We start from the raw sequence: 27,527 nt of genomic DNA on the forward strand, positions 1-27,527 counted from the left end.
CCCTCTCAACTCAACTCTGTGCTTCAGATTTGAGTATCCTTCAAGATTAGCTCCCAAGCCTTAACTGATGAGAAGGTATGATGCTAGAAGGAAGCATATATGAATAGGCAACAGAGCACAGTATTCCTCAACTTCTTAAAAAATCCACCTTGCTGCAAGATGTGTCTTTCTATCATAGCATGATTGAAGCCAGAAGTCTCAGAAAGTTTCCATGTAAAACTGATCCCACAAAATAAAAGAAGTCAGATCCTTCTTGTAGCACTAAGTACTACCTTCCTTTTTTCTCCCCATATTAATTAGGTTTCAAATCTTTTTGCTTATAGAGAAAAGATATGAGCTACTTCCACGTTCATTTTTCTTTTTTTTTTAATTTGGCCAATTTAAAACATTATTCCTTGGTTACAAAAATAATTTTCTATTCCTCCCTCCCCTTCCCCCAACCTTCCCATAGCCGATGCTCAGTTCTACTGGGTATTGCATGTGTCCTTGGTCAGAACCCATTTCCATGTTGTTGGTATTTGCACTAGGATGTTAATTTTGAGTCTACATCCCCAATCATATCCCCCTGACCCATGTGATCAAACAGTTGTTTTTCTTCTGTGTTTTTACTCCCACAGTTTTTCCTCTGAATGTGGATAGTTTTTTTCTCCTGTAACCCTCTGGGTTGTTCAGGGTCACTGCATTGCCACTAATGGAGAAGTCCATTACAGTCAATTGTACCACAGTGTATCATGTATAATGTTCTCCTGGTTCTGCTCCTTTCACTCTGCATCACTTCCTGGAGGTTGTTCCAGTCTCCATGGAATTCCTCCACTTTATTATTCCTTTGAGCACAATAGTATTCCATCACCAACCTATACCACAATTTGTTCAGCCATTCTCCAATTGAAGGGAATCTTCTCATTTTCCAGTTTTTTGCCACCACAAAGAGTGCAGCTATAAATATTCTTGTACAAGTCTTTTTCCTTATTATCTCTTTGGGGTACAAACCCAGTAGTGCTATCCCTGGGATCAAAGGGCAGATGGTCTTTTAAAGCCCTTTGGGCATAGTTCCAAATTGCCCTCCAGAATGGTTGGATCAATTCACAACTCCACCAGCAATGCATTAATATCCCTACTTTGCCACATCCCCTCCAGCATTCATTACTTTCCTTTATAGTCATGTTAGTCAATTTTCCAGGTGTGAGGTGATACCTCAGAGTTGTTTTGATTTGCATTTTTCTGATTATAAGAGATTTCAAACACTTTTTCATGTGCTTATTAATGGTTTTGATTTCTTTAACTGAAAATTACCTTGCCCATTTATCAATTGGAGAATGGCTTGATTTTTTGTACAACTGATTTAGCTCTTTATAAATTTGAGTAATTAGACCTTTGTCAGAGGTTTTTGTTATGAAGATTGTTTCCCAATTTGTTACTTCCCTTCTGATTTTGGTTACATTAGTTTTGTTTATATGAGAACTTTTTAATTTGATATAATCAAAATTATTGATTTTACATTTTGTGACTCTTTCTAAGTCTTGCTTGGCTTTAAAATCTTTCCCTTCCCAAAGGTCTGACATGTATACTATTCTGTGTTCACCTAATTTATTTATAGTTTCCTTCTTTATGTTCAGGTCATTCACCCATTCTGAGTTTATCTTGGTGTAGGGTGTGAGATGTTGATCCAAACCTAATCTCTCCCACACTGTCTTCCAATTTTCCCAGCAGTTTTTATCGAATAGTGGATTTCTGTTCCAAAAGCTGGGATCTTTGGGCTTGTCATAGACTGTCTTGTTGAGGTCACTTACCCCAAGCCTATTCCACTGATCCTCCTTTCTGTCTCTAAGCCAGTACCAAATTGTTTTGATGAACATTACTTTATAATATAGTTTGAGATTTGGGACTGCAAACCCAGCTTCCTTTGTGTATTTTTCATGATTTCCCTGGATATCCTTGATCTTTTGTTCTTCCAAATGAACTAATTCAGTAAAAAAGTTTTTTGGAAGTTTGATGGGTATGGCACTAAATAAGTAAATTAATTTGAGTAGGATTGTCATTTTTATTATGTTAGCTCTTCCTACCCATGAGCAGTTAATATTTTTCCAATTGCTCAGATCTAGTTTTAATTGTGTGGAGAGTGTTTTGTAGTTGTGTTCATATAGTTCCTGTGTTTGTCTCAGCAGATAGATTCCTAAGTATTTTATATTGTCTAAGGTGATTTTGAATGGAATTTCTCTTTCTAGTTCCTGCTGCTAAGATGTGTTGGAAAAGCTGATGACTTATGCGGGTTTATTTTGTATCCTGCAACTTTGCTAAAGTTGTTGATTATTTCCATTAGCTTTTTTGTTGATTCTCTAGGATTCTTTAAGTAGACCATCATATCATCCACAAAGAGTGATAGCTTGGTCTCCTCATTGCCCATTTTAATTCCTTCAATTTCTTTTTCTTCTCTAATTGCTACTGCTAGTGTTTCTAGTACAATGTTAAATAATATAGGTGATAATGGGCATCCTTGTTCCACTCCTGATCTTTTTGGGAAGGCTTCTAGTTTGTCCCCATTGCAGATGATGTTGGCTGATGATTTTAGATATATACTGTTTATTATTTTTAGGAAAGGTCCTTCTCTTCCTATACTTTCTAGTGTCTTCAATAGGAATGAGTGTTGTATTTTATCACAGGCTTTTTCTGCATCTATTGAGACAATCATGTGATTTTTGTTGGTTTGCTTGTTGATATGGGCAATTATGAGGATGGTTTTCCTAATATTGAACCATCATTGCATTCCTGGTATAAAATCCCACCTGATCATAGTGAATAACCCTTGTGATGACTTGTTGGAGTCTTTTTGCTAGTATCCTATTTAAGATTTCCATGTTCGTTTCTTGATCCCCAAACGATAAAAGATCTGAGTAATGCAATCATTCAAGAAGTGTAAGGGAATTACAAAATCAAGGCACAAATTGGATGCTGAAAGGAATATGACTGGTGTCTATCTCTCTATGACAGTCCCTAAATCTGTTATTCTGCTTTACTCTCCAGCACAAAATAGGAATATTCATGGCAGCTTGCACATTTTTAAAAAAAGGTTACTACCAACTTTCATTAGATCTAAAATAAAATTAATTCTGTAGTCAGAAAAATAATAATGCTTTTTTAAAATATGGAAAATATCCTTATTTTCCTTCTTCACAAAATTGGATAAAACCAAGAAAGTATCATTAACCTTGGCTTTAAATGACCATACTACCTCCCACATCATTGCTTGGAGTAGCATATCACAGCAAAACAAGTGCCCTAAAGTTATTTATAACTGCAAAACTATAAAATTGTCCTTACTCACCAATGTCATTGCTTCTGTCTGACAGGTCCTTCTCTGAGGTGCTGGACACTGTACTGACCACCAAGTCAATCTTTGGACTGTCACTCCTATATTAAAAAAAAAAAAAGTCCAGACGTTAAAAAACTTCACTTGTTTAAAGGTGTCTTTGGTCTTTTGTCACCTTTCTTGCACTGACCACATAAACAAGTGCATTCTACATTGGGGGGAGGGAACTTTATACCTCAATAAAATCACTGAGTACACGCAATCCCTCGTCACAGAAAGCTGCTGCCAACCAGTCTTGTTGCCACAAGGATTAGTTTTATCTTGAAGCAGCCTGGTCAACTTACTGTATTCACAGGGAGAGCCCTGTGACACATGTTGCTGAAAGATGCCTATTTTTGGGACAAGTGTTTAACAACGTACACCACACAGTACCATGAATGAAATCCTAAACTAAAATGACTGGTATAAACCATAAAAATCAGATGAGATGTAATGGGACACAGAAATACAATTTATTAATTTTTATGAAATTAGCAATTGAACAGCAGCTGAAAGAACTCCTTCCAGAGAACAACATAACCCTCTTTATCAGAAGATGGTCAATTTTAACTCTGCGTAAACAATGTGCTATTATCTCCCTGGAAGACTGTGTAGAGAGAGACTGGAATATATTAGATATGGCCACAGACTTTATCATGTCTTGCTGAATCCTGGCAGTCTACTAATATGGTACATAGAGGGAAAGATCCTATAAAATTAGTATACTCTTGGGGAAAAATAGATGAGAACCTGCATGATCATCATCAAAAGGAAAAATCATTTCCCCTCTGGAATTGTCTCCCCAAACACACTATAGTATAGAGAAGGACACACACAAATGGCACATTCACATGGGGAAGGTTTTATCAGTTTCCAAAAAAGTTAAATATAGTAATGCATAAATCTTTGTGGTCCCTGAGTTGGAAGAGTCCAATGGTTGACTATGGAAACTAAGGAGTAAAAGACTCATCTAAAAAAATTGCAGAATCATAATTAAAAGGGATCTTAGAGATTAATTAGTCCAATTTCTTTATAAATCATGAATCTCTTGTATTCCTATAAAGTGTCTTTCAAACTTATTAATAAACCTCTCCTATGAGCTGTTTGAGCAGGTATGGAACCCAAATGGGTTAAATACAATCTACCAGGTAATGTTAAAGCTGCTAGCTGTTGTTATGTCTCTTATTCCTTTATCCCTTGGTGGAAAGACCAAAAGGCATCAATAAAATTTTTTGAAAAGAAAGAAAAACATGCACTACTTATTTTGCAAAATTCAGAGTCATTTTCTTAGTTCAGAAACATAAAAATATACCTAAACTTAGCTTAGAAATGTGGAATTTCCAATTGTGGTATATGATGATGATGGAATACTATTGTGCTGTAAGGAATGATGAATTGGAAGATTTCTATAAGAACTGGAAAGACCTCCATGAACTGATGTGGAGTGAAATGAGCAGAACCAAGAGAACATTGCACACAGAAAGTGAAACATTGTGGAATGATCAAATGTAATCGACTTTGCTACTAGTAGCAATGCAACAAGCAATGATAATCCTCAGGGATTTAGGAGAAAGAACATTATCCACAGCTGGAGAAAGAACTGTGAAAGTAGAAATGCAGAAGAAAAACCATATGATTCATCATTTGTTTATATGGGTATATGATATGAAGTTTTGGTTTTAAGAAATTACTCTATTACAAAAATAAATAATATGGAAATAGATGATAACACATGTATAACCGAGTGGAATTACTTGTCAGCTCCGGCAGGGGTGGGGGGGGTGGGGGGAGATGCAAGGGAGAGAAAATAAATCATGTAACCATGGAAAAATATTTTAAAATTAATATAAATAAATTAAAAGGAAATATGGAGTTCTGATCGAAGCCCTAGCCCCTTTCAAAATGCCTTTAAAATTGGGCGAGCTACCCCCATTCATTTTTACTCCAAAATATTTTGAGAAGGAAAAAAGTTGTTGGGGGTATGGTGGAATTCCTGCTATGATGCTCTATTCTCTAATACATTTTCACATTTATATTTCTTAGTCAAAATAGCTTAGGGATTGTACTTCTCAACCTATTGGGCTTATGAATATTGGAGGTTTGGTGAGGAGAGGAATGTGGAGAGGGGAATCCACAGCTAACAGAGATGCCTGAATCAGCTAAATAGCATCATAAACCCTCAGAACTGTCAAATATCACCAGAGACCCTAAAAGAGCTGCCCTGAGAAAAACTCCATTCTGGACCTATGCTGAGTTGAAACACTACAGATCTAGAGGACCCTCGGCATTGCTGATTTTTCATTGGCTATCATTCTTTTTCCTACATTTGGCTCTACTGAAAGTTAATCAGTCAACAAACATATATTAACAAGGAAAGGTAAAAGATAGTCCCTGCTCTCAGGGAACTCCCAGTCTAATGGGAGTGAAAACATGCGAATACCCATGTACAAATAAGTTACAAACAGGAGAAACTAGAAGTAATCATCGTAGAGAAGGAGCTAGAATTAAGGTGAATTGGGAAACGCTTCCTACAGAAAGTGGGACATGAGGAAAATGTAGCATTCTGAAGGAGCAAAGATAATTATAGGTATGACATTTTCAAAGCATGTCAAAGCAGTGCCATGTCAGATTCCAAACTTTTGAGCATTAATAATTATGATATCTGGTTGGTGAGGTGGTACAGTGGATAGAATGCTGAGCCTGAAGTCAAGGACACACGTTCAGATCTGAACTTAAGACACTTGCTAACAGTATGACCTTGGGTAAGTCACCTAAACCTATGTGTGTGTCACAGTTTCCTCACCTATAATAAAGAGTTGGAGAAGGAAATGGTGAACCACCTCAGTATCTCTGCCAAGAAAATCTCAAAAGGTGTCACAAAGAGTCAGATACAGAAAAATGACTCAACAACAAAAATGATAATAAATGGAAATATGTATTATATGATAATATATGTAAAACTCATATCTTATTTCCTGCCTTCTTGGGGGCAGAGGGAGAGGTGAGAAAATAAAAAAAAATTTTAATACTGCTTTGTCAGCACATATATTATATAAGGAAAAAACCAGAAGCACTTTCAAGTTTTCAAAGCACTTTTCATATACTCTGAGTTTCACTACAATCTTGGGAATGAGGTAGTAAAGGCATTATAACTGTCATGTTACAGATGAGAAGACTGAGTCTCACAGAGGTTAAGCAACTAGCCTACAGTCAACATGGCTAGTGTCAGAGGCAAAATTTGAACCAAAGTAATTCTGATTCCAATTCTAACTCTGTACTCTGACAGAGACTGAATAAATCTCATTTTTTATAAGAATCCTTTTCCAATTCCCCTTAATGTTAGTGCTTTCCCTCCATCGATTTTTTCAATTTATCCTGTCTATAGCTTATCTGTATATAACTGTTTGTAGTTTCCCCCATTAGACTGTGAGCTCCCTGAAAGGCTGTTTTTTTTTTTACCGTTTTCTTTGTATCCTCAGCACTTCGTACAATTCCTTCCACACAGGAGGCACTTGCTTGTTGACTTGATTTGGGGGGATCTCACAGGTAACAAGCTTATTTCTGATTCAACTTAAACTTTAATTACCCAAACAATATGTACTCTAATAATGGCTGAGGATGGTAGGGAGGGAGGGAGGGAGGGAAGGAGGGAGGGAGGGAGGGAGGGAGGAAGGAAGAAGGAAGGAAGGAAGGAAGGAAGGAAGGAAGGAAGGAAGGAAGGAAGGAAGGAAGGAAGGAAGGAAGGAAGGAAGGAAGGAAGGAAGGAAGGAAGGAAGGAAGGAAGGAAGGAAGGAAGGAAGGAAGGAAGGAAGGAAGGAAGGAAGGAAGGAAGGAGGGAAGGAAGGAAGGAAGGAAGGAAGGAAGGAAGGAAGGAAGGAGGGAAGGAGGGAAGGAAGGAGGGAAGGAGGGAAGGAGGGAAGGAAGGAAGGAGGGAGGGAGGGAGGGAGGGAGGGAAGGAAGGAGGGAGGGAGGAAGGAAGGGAGGGAGGGAGGAAGGAGGGAAGGAAGGAGGGAAGGAGGGAAGGAAGGAGGGAAGGAAGGAGGGAGGGAGGGAGGGAGGGAGGGAGGGAGGGAGGGAGGAAGGAAAAGAAACTTCAATGAAGTCAATTAAGTCAATTCAGATGGGAAGTCAGAGGGAAACAAACAAGTAGGACAACTTTTGGAACTATAGTGAACTTAGTATATAATATTTTCAAAAAATAACTTCACACCTAAATATATGTGTAATTTATGCTGTCATATTTTTTTCTAAATGAAATTATTCAAGTTTACTGACATTTGTCAACTTCAAAAAATTAAGAAAAATTAAAATAGCATTTTCTTTTAAGCAACTAATTTCTAAGCCAAAAGACTAGAAATAGTTCACTGAATATATTTTGTCAGTTCATTAATTTTGACTAGGGCCTTATCACATACAAATTTGTATAATGGAGTTAGTTCTCCAAAAGAAATTTTTAGAAGGAACTTTTAATGAGAGAGAAAAGCATTCATTTTTAATAAATTATCCCTTTTCTTCAGTGATAAAGCAGTTGTTTTTCATTTTTATTAGTTTAGTACTAAGCCTAAACAATAGGATACTGTACTTTATAAAAGATGTAATAGAATTTGCTTTTATTACATTTGTGCCTAGGAAGTCCTATTATTCTTTGAATCCATTAAATATCAAAAGTCATAACCAGATTTTATATTTTGGCTAGAAATAACTATCTGAGCACAGTGAATAACAAGCAGTCCCTTCTCATTCTGAGACATCAGTGGCCCCATGGTGAAAGTTAGGCAGTGAATCAGAAAGGCAGCTCAAACTGATATATATTTGAAAAAACAAATCTTGGGTCTTAAATACATAGCCATTCTAAAAATACTAATATAAATACTATATAACCTAAAATTCCAGCAAAGGAGATTGGCATATCTTTTTCTGAACATGGAAAATCCACTTCCTATGATTTGTTTTTACCTCAAAGGTTCATTTTAACTGGATTCCACTTGTATAAAAAATGTGAAGAGCAGAAGACAAGAGGGAACAGCTAGAACATGGCATTTGTACAGACCTCAGGCAAGGCTGGAAAACTACATCTTTCCATGTCAAAATTGCATCTTCTCCACCTGTTACTTGCCCTCTTTTCTTTTCTCCATCAGTGTGTAAGTGCTCCTGGAAAGCTGGGTAGTTCTCTGAAGGACACCTCTGTATGTATGTAGGGAAATGTGCCTCCTGATGGCTGAGGGATCTCCCAGCCCAGGATGCTGAGCATGGTGTAGAGAAAAGACATTAGAAAAAGACAGAGGGAAAGAGCGGGATTTGAAAGTAGGCAGAATATGAAAGCCATAAACTTTTGAATGGCAAATGGGAGCCCCTAGAACTATAGATATGTGAGAAAAGCTGATCTTCTAATATGTTCCTTGATTCCTAGTTCTCGAAACTCTAGAGCCTGCCAAGAGCTAACTTCTCTGTTGAGATCTTTGGTTGAGCTGAGATTTTTTTCTTATTGGGGGGAGACAAAAAGCCCATTTATCCTTGTGTTCTCTATTTTCTACCCTACTTTGTACACCTTTCTGCTTTATTAATAGCTTGGGCATTTTGTGTGTGTGTGTACACATAATAAATATGTGTGTTTGTTCACTACCCATGTGACCAGGAAAATGGATTTTATTCTGAAACCCAAATAGAGCATCATATCCATAGAGTACAAATATTCTAGTCTAACATACCTCTTGGAGAGAGGAGAGTGGAAAAGGGAACATTTAGGAACCCTGTCCCACCCAAAGGGAGAACTCAAAGTCTTCCTCCAAGATGTGGAATGGGGCATTTCAGATCCCAAAACTATTAAAATGTAATTGCTCTGGGTCCCTGTAGACTGGGCTTAAATACTTTAAAAATGAAAAAAAAAATGTGACTTAACTTAGTGGAAAGAACATGACCAGTTGCTGGACTCAGGTCTACTAATTAGTAGCTATGGGGCCCTAAGCAAATCACCTAACTCCTTTGAGTCTCTGATTACTTCATCTGTCAAATTAGAAGTTGCACAAGATAATAAAAGCAACTTGCATTAATATAATTCTTTAAATCTTATAAGGCATAGCCTTCAAAGAGTTGCATGGGACAATTAATGCAAATAGCATAGAGGTGAAGGAACTGGGGCTTTGAAAAGATAAAAAATATGTTTCGTATCATACAGTATCTGAGGCAGGTTGTGAATTTAACTCTAATTCCAATTCCTAATTCTATCATCTGTACTAGCCTGTCAGATCTAATTCTCAGATTCTAAAATATTTATATGCCATGAAAGATGTCATTTTCTAGCATTAGAATATTCATTTACATTAAAAAATGTTAAAAAGTATCCCTTGTTGTGTACTAAGTGGTCACCTTCATAATATCCCTGGGTCAAAGCTCTGGGCGGAGCTAGTGTATTTGTGGTAGGATCTCCCCAAGGACCAAACTCCCAGCAAGAGTCTGTGTGCAGGAACGATATTTTATCCTATCCCTAACTGTAATCCTTTAATGTTTCTATCCACAGGAGTCAGAGATTGGCTCAGAGGTTAATGTGGCAAGCTTCACAGAAGGCTGCCCTTTCCATGCCCTTAGAAGTGTAGGGACAGAACTTTGGCGGATGGCTTAGTCTCATGGGAACCTGCCTATTCTGTTTTTTAGAAGCAGTTTGACTTTGAAGCTAAGCTAGGAATCTTAAGAACTGTGAAACAAATTTCTCTACACTATAATATAGTTCCTTCTCACAAACTAAAACAACAACCAAAGCTGTTGGCAAGTCAGAAAATGTCTCTCCTTCACATTTTTCTAACTGCTGACTTATGATCCATTAAGGGAAGAGCCAGTCACAAACACCAGGCTGAAAGGATCTCCTACATGGGAGCCAAAAGCAATCCTATTTTGAAAAATGCTGTAGGTGTTTTTTTAAAAAAAGGTTCTGATTCTTCTAAGTAGGGGGACAGCAGCTGGTGTTTTGACAATGATCAAAATGTAGGTGTGGAAGTGACTTTTTAAAGTGTCTATTTGCAAATTCCTTTAATGTATTTATAGGATCTTACAACAATGCTAATGTATTCTTTTAAATAGAATTTTTTTTTTGGAAGCACACGTTTGGAGTTACTAACATTGCCAATTAAGATGCAGTCCTTAAAGAATAGCCACAAACTCAGAGGCTATAGCATTTCTGTTTATCAAAAATTATATCACTGAATTTGAAGCATGAATGATTTGATTTTGAAATGTAATTTAGGACCTTCTTATAGGCAATTCAGAGGCAGTGTGTGTGAAACTGGAAAGAGGATCAAATTTGGATTCAGAGGACTTGAGTCAGAGTCTTAAGCCTGACTAATGTTACTTATTTACTTGCATGACCTAAAAGTTATTTATTCTTTTTGCATCTCAGGCTCTTCTGTAAAATGAATAGCTTGCAATAGGTGATCTCTAAGGTCCTTCCTAGCAGTAACACTGTATGATTTATAAGTGCTTTAGGATGATAAAAACAAAAGCTTTTTTTTTTTAAGTGATGGGTAAATTGAATTTCAGGAAAGGTAGGTGGCAGGGAAGATAGAGTGCTGGACCTGCAGTCAAGAAGACTCATCTTTTTGAGTTCAAATCCAGCCTCATATGCTTTCTAACTATGTGACCCTGAGCAAATCACTTATCCTTATTTTTCTCATCTATAAAAATGAATTGGAGAAGGAAATGGCAAACCACTGTGGTATCTTTGCCAAAAAATCCCAAATGGGGTCACAAAAGGTCAGACAGGACTAAAATGACCAAACAACAATGGAATTATATTTCTATTGATGTTTTCAATCAAGGAAGTTCCATGGCTATTATTCTTGAAAATCTAGTATTATTCTTGAAAATCTTGTATGCTATGACATTGTAAAGACAAATACTTTAAAGCCTCAAGACTTCTGATCAATGCAATGACCAATTGTGATTCCAGAGAACAAGGATAGTGTAACGTAACATGATAGCCACCTCTCAACAGAGAGGTGATTAAAAAAGATTAATTTTTAATATATATAATATATATATAATAGCACATGATTTCTGAATACGGTGAATCCTGGAATTTTTGTGTGGTTATACATCTTTGTTATAAGGTAATTTTTTTTTTTTGCAATGGGGGAGCAGGAGAAAGACAAATGTTTGTAAACTGAAAAAACTTTTAGATATTGTTTAATTTGATGGAATCTTAACCTATGGAAGTAGAAAAATATATCCTAAAATTTTTTTGATGATGATTTGGGTAGCTGAGAGAAAGCATTCTCCTTTGTTCCATGGGTGAGAAAAATGAGACACAGAACAGAGCAGTGACCAGCTCAAGATCACTCAAAAAGTCACTAACAAAAGCTAGAGTAAATTCTTATTCTCCTGATGTCTAGTTTGGGGCTTAATACTCTAAGATCAGTGAATTCTCAAGAGCTACAAAGTGTGTTAGGGATTATCTGTAAACCAGGGCCCCAAGACATCATATACACATGCATATATACATCTACAAAGACCTACGTGTACTTCTATTTGTATATGTTTATATTATACACAGAGTGATATGTCTATCAAAGAAAATCTAGCCTGTCCAGAGGGTTCTCTTCCTCATAACCAGAAATAATAAATAATATTAAGGCTGAGGAGTATATGCAGAAGCAGATAAAGGAAGTGTAAGGTATATAGAGGTTGTCCTCATGTGAACATGTAGTTTTAACATTAGAACTCAGATGAGCATAAATTAGTCCAGCCTTGTGACCCTGATATTTTACTGTGGTCAAAGAGGCAGCCCACAACAAAGAGAATTCTAGAGATGACTGATCAATGTTCTATGAGGATAGTTAGATGATTGGGGATGTCTGATGAAGGTATTGTGATAGAGACATGAAGAGAGAGAGATTTTGCAAGATTTGTGGACCAAGATGCAAGAACCAAGGTTCCAACAGAATGTTCCCATTTGAAGGCAGTTTGAGCTGAGAAGGGGGAGGGGACTTTGTCTCTGATAAAAAGTCACTCTCTCTCCCTGAAGGTTTGAAGCTGGCTGAAAGACCTTTGTGAGGTGATTTGGTTTTGTTATTGTTGTTGTTGCTGTTGCTTTCCTTTTCAAGTCAGGGAGTTTACTGGGATAACAGGATGGGAAACTGAGGTAAGAGGGATGAGGATTTCCCTAATCTAAATGAGATAAAATTGAGGATTTGGGGAGACACAAGTGTGACTCTGCTTCTAAAACCCAAGATTGCCTCTGCCATTTCTGACAGACGGTCTATGTATTTGGCAGGATGTTCCCCCTTTTCCTGCCTGACCTTTTCAAATTTGGACCAGGCATTAGGTTTGGAACAGCATTGCTTAATGACTTGAAGCAAATCCTCCCTGCATCGTTTAAGGTGCGACATGCAGGTCGGATTGGCGAAATCAAAATCCTCTCTTTGATCTGGAGTGGACCAGCTGGTCAAATTGCCTTCAGATCTAGTTATCTCCACAAATTTCCTTTTTTCATGGGAGCTGAAAAGTTCTGATAATAGGAATTCAACATCTTTGAAGTCTGGATCAAAGATCTGGAATGCTCTCTTCAGCTCCTTGTGGGCTTTAAAGGGATTGTCTACAAATTTTGGAAAATGACATTTAACAGACTTAAATTCCTGAGGAGTAATTGTCTATGGGCCTTTGAATGTATAACACAAGCATTAGTTGTAAGCTTGGTGACCTCCTTAAATGGACATATTTTCTCAGGGGCACTAGCAGCCTGGTTCTCATTTCACTGCTACCCTCATTTTCCTGAGGTTCATTCTCAGTTTGCCCATTGTCCTTGCCCATAACTAGATCTAAACCTTTTCCCTTAATGAGTTGTTCAAACACTGCCTTAATTATCTTGTCTAAGTTGTTGTCAATGGCCATAACCTTCTCGGCCTTAAGGGGTACCATGAATCTGAAAACTTTCTTCACTTTGGTTAGAGTCTGCAACATAGCCATGAATAGTACATATACTTGTGCCAGGACTTGCTAGAAAACTAATTTATTTTGAAAAGGTAATTGTAACACAGTCATTGTCAAGTTGCCTACATAATCCACATTTTCCATCACCATTTGAGTCAGTTTGCTGTATAGAATATGGTAAACCCCAAAACAGGAGATGGCTGCCAAAACCACCACACCAAAAACTACTTCTTTGAACATCTTTACTATCTTGCTGCCTGTGGGATTGTTGGTTACTGTCAGACTAAGGGTGCCACTTGAAATAGAAGTAAACTAAAGGAAACTATCACTGATTGAAATAGAGAAAGGAAACTGTTTCTTCAGCAATGAATGTTGTCCTCTGGCTGACTGTGACTAGAGAGGGCTGCTACAGGGACCTGAGGCTGCTTATTTGTAATGGAGGTAGGACCGAGAAATGCTGAGGGATGCCATCACACAGGAATACTGGTACACAGGGGAACTACTTATAAAGGAATGCCCTGGGGTTTACTCTGGGATTTGCCTATTGATGGCTGATGGATCAATCTATTTCCTAACCTCCTTCCTCCCTCACTCCCTCCCTTAACCAACCCTCTCCACCCAGTTTTTCCTGAAGCCTTTGGCTCTTTCCCTCCCCACTTGAGTAAACTATAAAGATATTCTTTTCCTTTCCTTTTTTAAGTCAAGGGGTTTAATGGGATAACAGGATGGGAAACTGAGGTAAAAGGGATGATGATTTCCCTAATCTAAATGAGATAAAATTGAGGGTTTGGGGAGACACAAGTGTGACTCTTTAGACAGTTAGGAAGATGGAGGACAGCAGCCCTTTCAAAATCTTTCTTCCTCTTCACAAATTCAGCCTGGGTGGTCTCCTTTCTCAGCTTCAACCCCAGAGAAAAACAAAGTTCAGAATCTCTAAGTTTTCTCCTGGCCAGCTCAACTCTCAAATAGAACACCTACTCAAAAGCGTCTCCCCTGGTCAGCTTCCACTGCTCAGAGCCAGAGAGCCAGAGACCCAGTCCCCAAAAGCCAAATTTCTTTTCACAGTGTCAACTTGAACTGCTCAGAGCCAGAGAAACCCCAAAAACCAAGTCAGCCTCACAAAGGTCTTTCAGCCAGCTTCAAACCTTCAGGGAGAGAGAGTGACTTTTTGTCAGAGACAAAGTCCCCTCCCCCTTCTCAGCTCAAACTGCCACCAAATGGGAACATTCTGTTGGAACCCTGGTTCTTGCATCTTGGTCCACAAATCCTACAAAACCTCTCTCTCTTCATGTTTCTATCACAGTATATATAACATGGAAGGACTATATAATATATAATAATAACTCATTAAAAATAGAGAAGGCTTAGCAATTGGGATAATTCCATTAAATTCAATTAAATAAAACAAAAAAAAAATAGATCATTGGGTTGAAATTGGAAGGGATTTTAGGGATTCCAGATGAGAATGGTCTGCACTCTTCCAAATGAGACAGAATCATATTAAAATGTAATTAGCAAAGGCAACTAGATAGCTTAGTGGATTGAGAGCCAGGCTCAGAGATGAGAGATTCTGGGGTTCAAAAATCTGACCTCAGACACTTTCTAGCTGTGTGACTCTGGACAAGTCATTTAATCCCAGTTGCCTTGCCTTTACCATTCTTCCGCTTTAGAATCAATACATAGTATAGATTCTAAGATGGAAGGCAAGGGTTTAAAAAAGATGTAATTGGCAAAGGCTTAACTCAAATAAATTAAGATGCAATATGTCATAAAGTCAATGCAGACCCTGGGGGATCAATTTCTATTTGAGTTTGGCACCACTAACCTTAGCAATCACCCCCAATTGAACTATGCCATTTTAAAGATGGGGACACCAGTCTTATATTTCTATTTTATAGCTTAATGTTCCCTCCTCCTTCTCTGTTCTGTTTGCTCTTTGTTCATTGCTTGTATAGAAACTGTCGATTTTAATTTCTTTTTTCTTTTTCTGTTGTTTGCTCATATTTACCCCTTCTTTGCTCCCTGCAGTTGTCTGTGCTCTTGCTCCTCTCATTATTATTATTATTATTATTATTATTTTGGTTTAGGGGTTTTCTGTCAGTCTCTGCTCTTGGAGCTTTGTCAGGAGATCTATCAGTGCAGTCTGTGGGGGAGGGGTGCTGGAGCTTGAGCTTCCCTGACCTCTGAAGACTTTTGATGGGATTAAGTTTAGCTGGATTAGGCTGGATGTGCCCTGAGGCCAAAACTTCCTGGAAGGCTGAAGCAATATGGAGGGTCTCTGCCTCTGTGACCAGATTGCCTGCACTGTGCTCCTTTTTCAGCTCCTTCCCCACAGCCTGTGTTTGATGCTCTGAGCCTGGCACAGCTCTGATTGCAAGGTACTCCCTCCAGACCAGCCCCTTTGCGCACCCAGAGGTTCCTGCTGCTACTGGAGGCTTAGTGTTTTAGGTGGGGGAGGGGTCCTAGGACCTTCCTTCTGCCTTTCCCTTAAACCTGAGTGTTCTCGGATTCCAGCTTTTGGGGAGCGTACCTTTTGAATCGAGTCCAGCAGGAGGGTTCCTTGACTCTGTCTTGTTAGGTTTGATTTTCAGTCCCCTAGGAGCATTTAGTTTGTAATTGTAAGGAAGGGTTTTCAGAGGTCTGAACTTTTGCTGCCTCTACACCACCATCTTGACTCTGCCTCCAGGACACCAGTCTTAGAGAGGAGTGACTTATCCAATGTCCAAGGGAGTAAGGAACAGAGTCAGAACCTGAATTAGATTCTTTGATGCCAAAACCAATATTATTGCCATTATCATACTCTCCCTGAGAGATCTGCTATCAAGAAGAGGTTCATTTCTATTCAAACTCGACCAAAAAAGATGAGAAAACAATAAGAGTAACTTATACATAGAACCTTTAAGTTTGCAAAGCATTGCTTATTTGTCTGTATGAAAATTTCACAAAACCCTGTGGAATAGGTTCCATAGATATAGTACTATTCTCATTTTACAGATGAGAGTACAGAGGCCTAAAGAGGTTAAATTACTTTACCCAGCAAAAACATGTCAGAGGTTGGATTCAAACTCATATCTTTTTGGTTCCAATCTAAGCCATCTACCTATCTACTTCTTCCACATGACCTACTGTATGCAAGTCAGTGAGGATACAAAGACAAGAAAATGTGAGGTGAACTCCAGGTTGTGGTGAAAATGTATTAGCAGAGATGCCAAAAAGTAAAACAAAATGTCCAAGCCAAAAAGAAATAGGCTTATTGAGAGAGGGAGGGACTCTGGTTAGCAAATTAAGACTCCAAGCCTTGTGAGTAGCCTCCTTATATACCCAAAAACTTATATTAAAGATAAAATAATTTTCCAGCTGTGTAGTTAGCCCTCAAGAATCCAGATATATTCATGGTTCCTCAAGAATCCTGACATTTCTACAGATATCTCTATAGATTCTCAAGCATCAAGTAAAATCAGATTATATGAGTGCACTTGAACCAAAACTTTACATAATAGAGAGAAGAGTAAGAACACTATATGTCTGTTGTGTGATTTTCAAAATAGATTCTTTCAGAACTGCTTACACAAAATGCTTACACGATTAAGATACAGATTGAATTATATTTTGATTATTTTTAGAAAAGTTTAAGATCTATGATCACAAAATAACTAAACTAGGAAAAACTGCTGATATCTGTGTAAACATGAGTGAGGTAGGGGATTTCACATTCACAGGGTAAAATTAGAACTGAGGTCTTCTAGACACCAAATGGAGGGACTTATTTATCCTACCATCCTATACCCAGGAGTTCCCTCTACCAATAAAATCATGAGTCAGTTCTTATCCATATTCTCATGGAAGAAAAAAAAAGTTATGCAAAATTAGAGAGAAAACAATACTGTCTCCAATACTGAAATTTAATGTCATTTATATCATTGCTAAAATATAGTCACAAATATATTGTTCTAACTCCAACAGATCCTATGAAATGACTTCTGTCTCCAAAATACTCTAAAAGTTAGGCACCCAAGAATGCTACTAGTAAGATAAAGTCTGTGAATTTTAGCTTGTCATTATCAAACATCTCTCCATTCATTCCTCAACCATAAGAAATCCTTGATTAAATTAACAATGGCTTAGCAGGGGTAAGTGTATTTTTGCTCAAGGTCACACAAGGATTTGATAAAACCAGGACTAGAATTCAAGTCTCCCAATTCCCAGAGCTCTTATCAGAATCTGAAAGACAGTAGCAAAGACTACGAGGACAGTAATAGAAATGAGGGAAAAAGAAAATAGTTCTAGATGGTGGTCTCTTCTCTGGGATGGGGACATCCATAAGTTTCCATCAGCTACCATCAGTTTGCTATTACCAGTATGACAGGAAAGCGTAACAACTCACATGTGTTAAAAATTTTTTTTTTTTATTTAAAAATTTAAAGAGAGTTTTCCTCTTAGCAAACAAGCGAGGTGGTAGTACGAGCATCATTTTACAAATGAAGAAAATGAGCATTAGAGAGGCTAAAAGGTTATATACATTTATAGAGAAAGTAGGGAAGGCAGGTCTAGAATCCAGGACTTCTAACACCAAGTTCTCAGGTACCACTCAAGCTATCTGTTCTCTTAAATGATTAATCTGAGGGTAAGGATCCACTTGTCTCCAAATACCTTCTTCTTCTTCTTTTTTTTAATGCAGAAATCTAGAAATAGGGATACTTCTAGTCTTTGCATAGCTTTAGCACGCTCACCTACCTGAGAGCCAAAATGGTCCTAAGAAAATCACCGGTACTCTTTGATCCCCCCAAATCTCCTGTTTCAATGGTAAGACAACATGAGCCATAGGCACAGGAAACAGGAACTAGAGTGATTTTTCTCAGGCAGCTGTTCACCTCCACTATGCCCTTGCTGAGATATGCACAAACAAGTTTGGCTATTTATAGGTTAGCAAAGGAGATTTCCCAAAGAATCAAGTCAAAAGATAATGGGACAATCCCAACTCAATTTGCCACCAAATTTCCTATTCCTAGGCTAGATCTGCAAAACTGTCAGAAAACACGCTGGGCTCCCCAGAATCAGGCCTATAACCTAGTTAGAAATTCCAATTTCTAATCCAGGCCTTGCGCCAACAGATTGAGTACTGGGATAGTAAGGTTTGCTTACCCTGAAATTCATGTTCATCTAGCATCTCGTGACACTGGAAGATGCTGTAAATTTATTAGGGTGAATTCTCCAGCTATTTGTCAAGTCTGAAGGGGGAATTAGGTAATTCTAATTCTACCAGGTACCCGTGGGTATGCTGGTAAAAGTTAACAACCAGTTCTCTGAAAAATACTACATTTTTTAAGTCTAATTTGCCTTATTAACATTTCTCCCATTACTTTCTTAAGTCTAGACAATCTATAAAATGATAAATCAAGCCCTGATTTGTAGTATAATTTACTCATATTCCAGGCATAAACACACCTAAATAAAATTTAATAATTGGCTCATAAGACCTCCAGCACATCCCTCTCTCTGTCTTTTTTGAAAAAGTCCCGCAGGTGCCATTTGAAGGACAGATCTGCGTGGGCATACATCTGTGTGTGTATCCTCAAGTTCCATATTCTGATTTTGGCTGTCACTATCACTTACAAGAATACGGGAGAGTATCTAATCTAATCCACTTATTTTACAAAAGAGAACCTGAGGCATAGAGAGGGTTAAGTGATTTACCCAAAGCTACCTGGATAATAATTAGTCATGACACTGAGATTCAAACTTGACTTCAAATCCAGTAAATTTTCTACTAAATAAACACTGTTGGAATAAAATTATCAGGGGACGTGGATCATTCCTAACATAGAGTTTTTATATCATGTGTCAACATGATATAAAGTAGCTTGTAAGACAAGCTAGTCCTAAAACATGGGGTTCATCAGATCTTACTAGGCTACAAGTTTGGGGTTTCTAGATTCCATGTTGACACATGTATAAAACATAATTCATCTACCTCTGGATAAGAAATAAAACAAAAGTAGAGAAGATCATTCCAGTATATACCACACAAAATTCTAAAGACTAGAAAGTGTGCTGTCAAAAGCTTTAAAAAAGGGGAGTGGAGGCTTCTGCCTTGATTATTTGATCTCTTCACTTCATTTTAAAATTTCTCTCTATAAAGAAGTTTATGTCTTTTTTTTCTTTCTAACTTTGGAAAAATTAGGGATATTTCAATATTAAAATTGTACAATATTAGAGCTGAAGAAGACCGTTGAGATTACTTGGTTCAACAGCAAAGGTTTTTTCTCTCTCCTTTAAACTTGTAATTTATATTTTAGTATCAGTTCTAGGACAGAAGAGTGGCAGGGGCTAGGCAGTCTTGCCCAGGGTCACACGCTAGGAGGTATCTGAGTCCAGATTTGATCCCTGGTACTCCCAACTTCAGGCCTGGCCCTCTATCCACTGTGCTACCTAGCTGCCCCAAATGTAAAATTTTAAGGATGAGAAAACTGAGGTCCCTGGGAGAAATCAAGTGATTTGCCATAGGACTGACTTATGGCAATAGTTGAATTCTTGAATCTATCTTTTGACTTCTAATTCCGTGTAAAAACTACAACAAAACTCGGTATTCTTAAAGGCCTTAGAGAACACTGAGGTTAGTCAAAGTTGGGTATTTACCTGATCATTTATGGAATATACATAGGAAATTGTTTCTCCTAGAGGTCTATTTATTTTGCAATTTATAATAGATAAAGAAGCCCTTCCTGAAAATTGTGCTTTGGGGGCAGTATTTTAGTTATACCACCAAGTTCTCATTAGTTTGAAGATTATCTTCTGCATATTTGTGTACCAAACGACCTAGGCAATCTGATGTCTTTCCAAATCTTGAGAAGAAAATTAATGCAGGTAAGTTAGTCTCCCTCATTTCTCCAATAAGTTGATATTCTCCAATATGCTGACATTAGTGCATTAACATCTCTCTAATCTTTGCCTTATGCTAAAAGCATCACAAGAATATCAGACATTTATCTCCCTAAGTGGTTCTTTCAGAACACATCGCAATGCAGAGCATTCACCACACAGAGAAACAAGAGAAATATTTGTAGCATTAGGGGTGTTCTCCAGATAAAACCCTAAAGTTAAGATTTTTGTCTAGCTCTTGATCTTTTGGGCAAAGGCGGTTTAAGCATTTGAACACAAAGCATAAGAAAAATTATTTCATTGTTCTAAAAAAGCCATCTCTGAAGGATTCATCAAGCTTTCTCAATAGAATTAGTGACTTACTCAGTCCATTGCTTCCTAATCAATATTTGGGACATTATGACATAGAAATGTTGTCTCTCTCTCTCTCTTTTTTTAATAAAATAAATGGACTTTCCAAAAGAGTGAAGATGGCAGTAACTTTGTTAATGAGAAATCAGACTTGCTAGGGGTTATATGTTTATAACACTGTCCCTTCATGAAATTCACTTTGCAGATCCAATCCTCAACAAATTAAATCCACACACAACAGACATGAACCTATGATGTATTTCACATGGTCTCATGATCCACACTACAAAGTGTATGTTTTTTCCAAGATCTGGCTCACAATCAAGAACTTTCTTTTTGGTTCTCAAATTTTAATTTTTAATTAAATGATGAAGAATATTAACCAAAAATAAATTTAAATATCATTACAAGCTCTGGAACCCAAAAGAGATGAAAAGATACAGTGGAAGGACTATAACAGGGTTTTATATATATATATATATATACATATATATATATATATATACATACACATACACACACACACACACACACACACACACACACATACCTAATTTACCTAATTATACCTAATTTACTCCACTGATATATCACTCTTTCTTAGCCAGTACCAGATTGTTTTGATGATTATCACTGTAAAATATAGTTTGTTATCTGTTACAGTCAGGCCCCCTTCCTTCCTTTTGATTTTTCTCTAATTCCTTTGACATTCTTGGCCTTTTGTTCTTCCAGATGAACTCTAATGTTATTTTTGCTAGTTCTATAAATAATTTTTGGGTAGTTTGATTAGTATGACATTGAATAGGTAAATAGAGATGGGCAGGATTGTCATTTTCAGTATCTTGGCTTGATTTATCCATGAGTAATTAATTTTCCCCCCAATTACATAGGTCTGACTTTATTTGTATGAAGTTTTATAATTTCATTCATGTAGTTGTTGGGTTTACTTTGGCAGGCAAATCCCCAGGTATTTTGTATTATCTAGGATTTTTTTTGGATGACTCTTCATTTTCTATCTCTTGCTGTTGAATTTTGTTGGTGGAAAATAGAGATGTTGATGATTTAATAGCCCTTCCTTCCTTCTTTCTATATATACTCTTTTTCATTGTTCTAAAAGTGATAAAATTCTTAAAAATCTTTGGCACTTTTTGTATCTTACATACTTGCCTTTCTCAAGTATCAGAGATATCTTAATTATTTCAGTTATCACCTTCATAGATATGAATGTATTCAGTTTAACCTCATTAAAAATACTTAAGTTTTCACTTTACTTTTTATTCTTCTCTTAAGTGTTGAATTTGCTACTGGATTTTCTTTACTGCTCCAGTTTTTTGTTCAGGAAAGTCTGAAATTCCTCTATTTCATTAAATATGATTTTTCCTCCTTGGAGGATTATGCTTAGTTTTGCTTAATAAGTAATTCTAGGTTGTAGTCCTAGATCCTTTGCCTTTTATAAAATCATATTCTATACCTTCTAGGCCTTTAATGTAGAAGCTGCTAAGATCTGTGTGATCCTTACTTTGGCTCCTTGATATTTGAACTATTTCTTTATGGCAGTTTATCATACATTTTCCTTGGCCTGGGAGTTCTGGAATTTGGCTTTAATAGTTCTGAGATATTTTGTTTTGTGGTCTCTTTCAGAAGGTGATTAGTGGATTCTATCTATTTGTATTTTTCCTTCTTCCTTGAGGATATCAGGGCAGTTTTACTTTATAATTTCTTATAATATGGTGTCTAGGCTCTTTTATTTTTAACATTTTAGAAATTCTGATGATTCTTAGATGATCTTTTCTGAATTGATTTTTCAGGTCAGTTATTTTTCTAGTGAGTCATTTTAGGTTTTCTTTTATTTTTTTTTCACTTTTTGAATTTTGTTTTATTGTTTCCTGCTGTCTTATGGTTTCATTAGCTTCTATTTGTCCAATTCTAATTTTGTAAAAGTTATTCTCTTCCTTGAGTTTTTATGCTTCCTTTTCCATTTGGCTAATTCTACTCTTTAAAGAGTTGTTTTCTGCAGTGTTCTTGAGGGGTTTCATTTTCACTTCGTTGATTTTATTCCGTAGGAAGTTGTTTTCTTCAGTGAATTTTTTCTCTAGCTGTTGAGTTTCTCTGTTGATTCTTTTATTATTTGGTTTATTAACTTTTTTAGTTCTTCAAGAGATTCTTTTGAGTCTTGGCTTACATTTTTCTCTGAAGTTTCACTGTTTTCTTTTTCTGGACTTCTGTAACATTAAAGTAACTTTCTAACATCAGGGTTTTGTGTGTGTGTGTGTGTGTGTGTGTGTGCACGCACGTGTGCACATGGAGGAATTGGGGGAGCCAAGCATCCTTTGTTCTGCCATCTTATAAAATATAATTCTTTATGAAATGATTCTAATGAACAACTCCTTTTAAAAAACACCCAAAATAACTCTGCCATTAATTAAAAGCATGGAAAACTTAAGTTGCAGGAAGACTTACAAGAGAAGAAAAATAAATAGGTTATCAGATGAGAACAGAAATTCAGAATTCTATGAAATAGTTCAGTGTTCAGAAATGTAATCAATAGTTTGGAAAACTAGGTTACATTAAGAGTTAGGAGATTGGTAAGGAGCTCTGGAGAGTAAAGAATCAATAGGAATTCTATTTTCTCTTTGATCATCTTATTAGATATTGCTGTTTGAACATTCTAGATTTTGACATTAAATTGTCCTACACATTCCTTGTTCAAAGGGTCTAGTCAAAGTTGGCAGGTTTACATCTCCTTTCGTTACCCATCAAGTCCTAGATGACCTTCTCTTCTCCAGATCTTATAAGCAATTTGTGCTTATAAAAAAAAAATTCTTTCTTCAAGTATTTTGCTTCAGCTAGGCACTCAAAAGATGATAGATACTATCTTTGACATTTATTCAGAAAAGTCTTCCTGCCAAAGAACTCAATAATGTTTATATTATGAATGTATCAGCTGATTTCCCCCCCCCTCCCCTTTTACTCAGTTTTCAGTCAAGTTTACTCAGTAATCAAATAAATGGGTTCATGATCTCATCAACTGGAAAGTTCTCACCAACTATCGAGATTGCAACCCATTCAATGGTGTTTATTGACTAACTGTTGTTCACATTCACTTATTGGGCCAAAGGTCTTCCTTAAGTTTTGCTAACATCATAAGGTGGAATACTTTACCTTTTAGAAAACTATTTGCCATGTAATTTAGGCCACTTTTTTCTTGAAAAGGCAGAGAAGCTTTCCTTGAGACATGAATGAGCCAGGCAACTAAGGCTTAAACCATTGATGTGGCTTGCTCTTTACAACATAAAAGGCTGGTACACAAGGAGCCAGTGCCTTTCAGACTTGGCAGCTATCTCACTGCCATGCTAGTCACCATACCTGATGTGTCCCATGGACTAGACACACTTGTGTAAGGACACAAGAGTTGGTGCTCTGCCTGAATCAGTAGTGTATCCTTGCTGAGCATCCTTTCCATATTATGGCTAAATAAGCTACTTGACTTCCTTATCTTTCCTTGAACCACACACTTTATAGCCTGGCTCCATATGTTTTGATTGGCTGTCCTCTAGACCTGGAAATTACTCTCTCCTCATCTCTACCACTTGACTTACTTCAAGTGTCAGCTCAAGTTCTATCTTCTGCAAGTAGCCTTTCCAGTCTTTCATCTTAGTCTTTTTTTCCTCTGAGATTATCTCTAATTTATCCTGTTTGTGCATAGTTGTTAGCACATTGGCTCTCCCATTATATGGTGAGCTCCTTGAGAATATAACAATATAAATAAAGACAATACTAAAAGTAACTGAGCTCAAGTCAAATACGATGTACCATGTAGATACCATATAAGCAAAAGTGACATAGTCTTCCTCTCTTGACTAATTGATTATTGGCTAATTTATGTAATACTTGGTAAATTCAAAAGTGGCAAGTGACTTGTACTATCTGACAGAATCATGTAATTAAGTAGTTTTGTTTAACTGTTTCTAGGGAAGGTATTTTTTAGGAGGATTTTTTGAAAACTGATAATTATATCAAAACAAGAGAAACAGCAACAGTTAAAGTAGGTACTGTTCACATAGGTTTAGCCAAGTTGACTCTAATTAACTTTGTTTTTGGCCCCCAATGAAAGAATCTAGGAGTATGAACTCTCATAAAAAGTCAGGGGTATGTTGTGAAGAAATTATTCCTTGCTTTGGCCTGCCAGCATGTATTGATTCAGATATAGGAAGTCATTTTATTGATTCTGTCCTAAATCAAATATATTCTTGCTTGGGGATAACTCCCAAATTTCATGTACCATATCATCCCCAGAGCTCAGGCCAAGTTGAAAGAATGAACAGAGAACTTAAAACTATGATTGGGGGGATAGTTGGGTGGCTCAGTGGATTGAGAGCCAGACCTAGAGATGGGAGGTTCAAATCTGGCCTCAGACACGTCCCAGCTGTGTGACCCTGGGCAACTCACTTAACCCCCATTTCCTAGCCCTTACCAATCTTCTCTCTTGGAATCAATACAATATTGATTCCAAGACAGAAGGTAAGGGTTTCTTTAAAAAACAAACAAAAACTATGATTGGCAAATTATGGACTGAGACACATTTAAAATGGCCTGAAATTCTCCCTTTGAACTTATTTTATCTTAGAAGCAGACCTAGAAGAGACCTACACATCTCACCATTTGAGATGCTTTTTGGAATCCACCTATATAGGCTAAACCTTTCTCCCCTGCATATACATCACTATTAGGATGTAAGGATAATTTTATAGTTGTGACTTAAAATCTAAATTAATTTGGTCACCAGGGAAAATCCCAAATAATATAATACCCAAGTCAGCTGGAAATTATGGTGATTTTAATTAAAATAGAGAGAAGGAATTAAGGAGAAGAGAGAGGAAAGAGTTAATTTTAACTGCTCTGGCTCAGGCTGAGCCAGGCAGAAGTTAAAGGCCTTGGCCAAAGGGGCCTCCCTTAGCCCAAGGGAAAAGGAGTCCGTCTTATCACTCACCACAAGACTGTCTCAAGAAAGCTGTCTGAGTGAGCTACTCCAGGCTGAGTTCCTCCATGGAACTGGTGCCCAGGCTTCTCATATAGACCTTTTCACCTTGTGGCTCCTCCTCTAAATTTTCACCTCTATCCATCACATGAAAGGCTTTCTCTAGGACTGCCCATATTTTAGTTTTCACCTTCTTTGATTTGATTATCTCTTTAGAGTTATTTCACACTTCTTTGTTAAGTTCACATTTTTGGGGTTACTTGACCTTTTTGTGATTTATTTAATCTTTATAGTTACTTAACACCTTTTTGAATTAGGTCTAAAAATAAACTTAGCTTAAAGTTCTAGCTTTTCTATAAGGTGAGAACTAAGTACCTTCATTGTTCAATTAGGAGATTACAACTTTATCTTCCCCTAAAGTACTTATTAGGGTGGAATAATTTTAAAGTTCACAAGGGGGAGATACTACTATTGCTTCCTATATGCAGGAATTACAGCACAAACTGCATGAACTCCATGAATCCACAGCTACAGTACAAGCTGGACCACTAGACTTTTCACTTCATGACCTGAACCCAGGAGATAAGGTATATATTATGAATTTCTATCGTACTGGAGCAAATCAGTCTTCCTGGGAAGGGCCATTCCAGATATTGTTGACTTCTTCAATATCTATAAAGATTGGAGAAAAGGACTCTTGGAATCATTGCTCACATGTAAAGAGAGCATCTTCTGTTGAGACTGATTGACTGTACCCTATCACATGCATTGGAGATAATAATCCATTGACAAGTGGATGCTGTTTTTCGAGAACACATTGAATTGTAAACCTTAAAATTTCTTAGACTTATAAATGTTGGAAATTTCACCATTGGGAAATTTCATACTTGAAAAATTTCCTATTGATAGTGAGAACTCTATTGGAATGTGAACCCCATTGGCATGGGAGGTTCCTCCTCCTCCCTTCTTAAGATTACTTTAGGACAGAAACCTTTTGCTGAACAATGGAAAGGGCTTTGACCTATGCTTAAGCATAGAACAGGAATTTCTTTGAGTCATGATTGATTTTAGAATTGATACAATAGAGATACTTGGAATGACAGAACCAGGTCTTGGAAAATACAATTTCCACCCCACTCAGTCCTAACAGGATTTTGGAAGGGCTGCAGCAAAGGATCAAGATTTAATTATTTGAGAATATGACCTTCAACAGACATGTGCAAAGCCACAGACCTCTGGGCGGTCCTGGGTTAAGCTAGAGCCACCATTGGCACAGGGAAGACATGGACAGTGATTGGTAGATGTGAGAACTGAGGGGAGGGAACTTGGATGGTTTCCTTAAAGAGAGAGGGGTCTGAGGACTGGTGTGGTTGGTTGGAGAGGTGGTGCTTTGAGAGTCGGCTCTGAAGGAAGCTGGAGGTGGAGGCCCCTGAGACTATTTCTCCATTTTGGTCACGTGAGTAATAGGGACTGATCTCCTTTCTTTGCCCCAGCTATCTAAGGGCTTGGTCCTTTTGGCCCAGCCTAAACAGAAGGGGTATTTAAGCCCTATTCTCTTCTCTCCCCTTTCTCTCTCCTTCTCTCTCTCTATCTCTAATACCTTTCTTCATCCTGTTTGTAATTAAACTCCATAAAAGGTTGACTGCTGACTTGAGTTTTCATTTAGGAATTACATAGCTGAATTCCTTGGCGACCTTAAATTAATATATATCAGTCTTTTAAAGTGATTTCCTTGTCACAGAATTCATGATTTTTTTCTTCCCCCCATATTTTTATCATTGTTTTTCTTTTATTTTTATTAGAATATTTGATGTTTTCCCAGTTTTTTCTCATTTCTTATACTAAATGTACATACAATTAATATTATTTTTCTGCAGTAATATAAGTTATAAATATATATGTATATATTATATATATACACACATATACATATATTTGTTATAATATCAATGCATACCCTAAAAGCTTTAAGCTGTGGGAACTAAATGGGATAAAAACAAGGAGCACAGACTTAAGTTGAATAGTGTCAAAAAGAACACATAGAAAAAACTAGTG

At 37.1% G+C, this 27,527-nt stretch overlaps 1 protein-coding gene across 11 annotated transcripts in view; it reads right to left on the bottom strand.

The window, feature by feature from the left end:
- The window catches only part of SH3KBP1 (SH3 domain containing kinase binding protein 1), a 505,965-nt gene that overhangs the window by 50,518 nt on the left and 427,920 nt on the right, over nucleotides 1-27,527 (bottom strand). For all 11 annotated transcript variants that reach the window (XM_056793311.1, XM_056793309.1, XM_007493470.3 and 8 more), the window contains one exon: nucleotides 3,323-3,408. In XM_056793311.1, the coding sequence (XP_056649289.1) occupies nucleotides 3,323-3,408 (86 nt within the window). The remainder of the gene's footprint in view (nucleotides 1-3,322; nucleotides 3,409-27,527) is intronic.

The sequence above is a fragment of the Monodelphis domestica genome, chromosome 4 (genome assembly GCF_027887165.1).
Source record: "Monodelphis domestica isolate mMonDom1 chromosome 4, mMonDom1.pri, whole genome shotgun sequence".
Lineage (NCBI taxonomy): Eukaryota > Metazoa > Chordata > Mammalia > Didelphimorphia > Didelphidae > Monodelphis > Monodelphis domestica.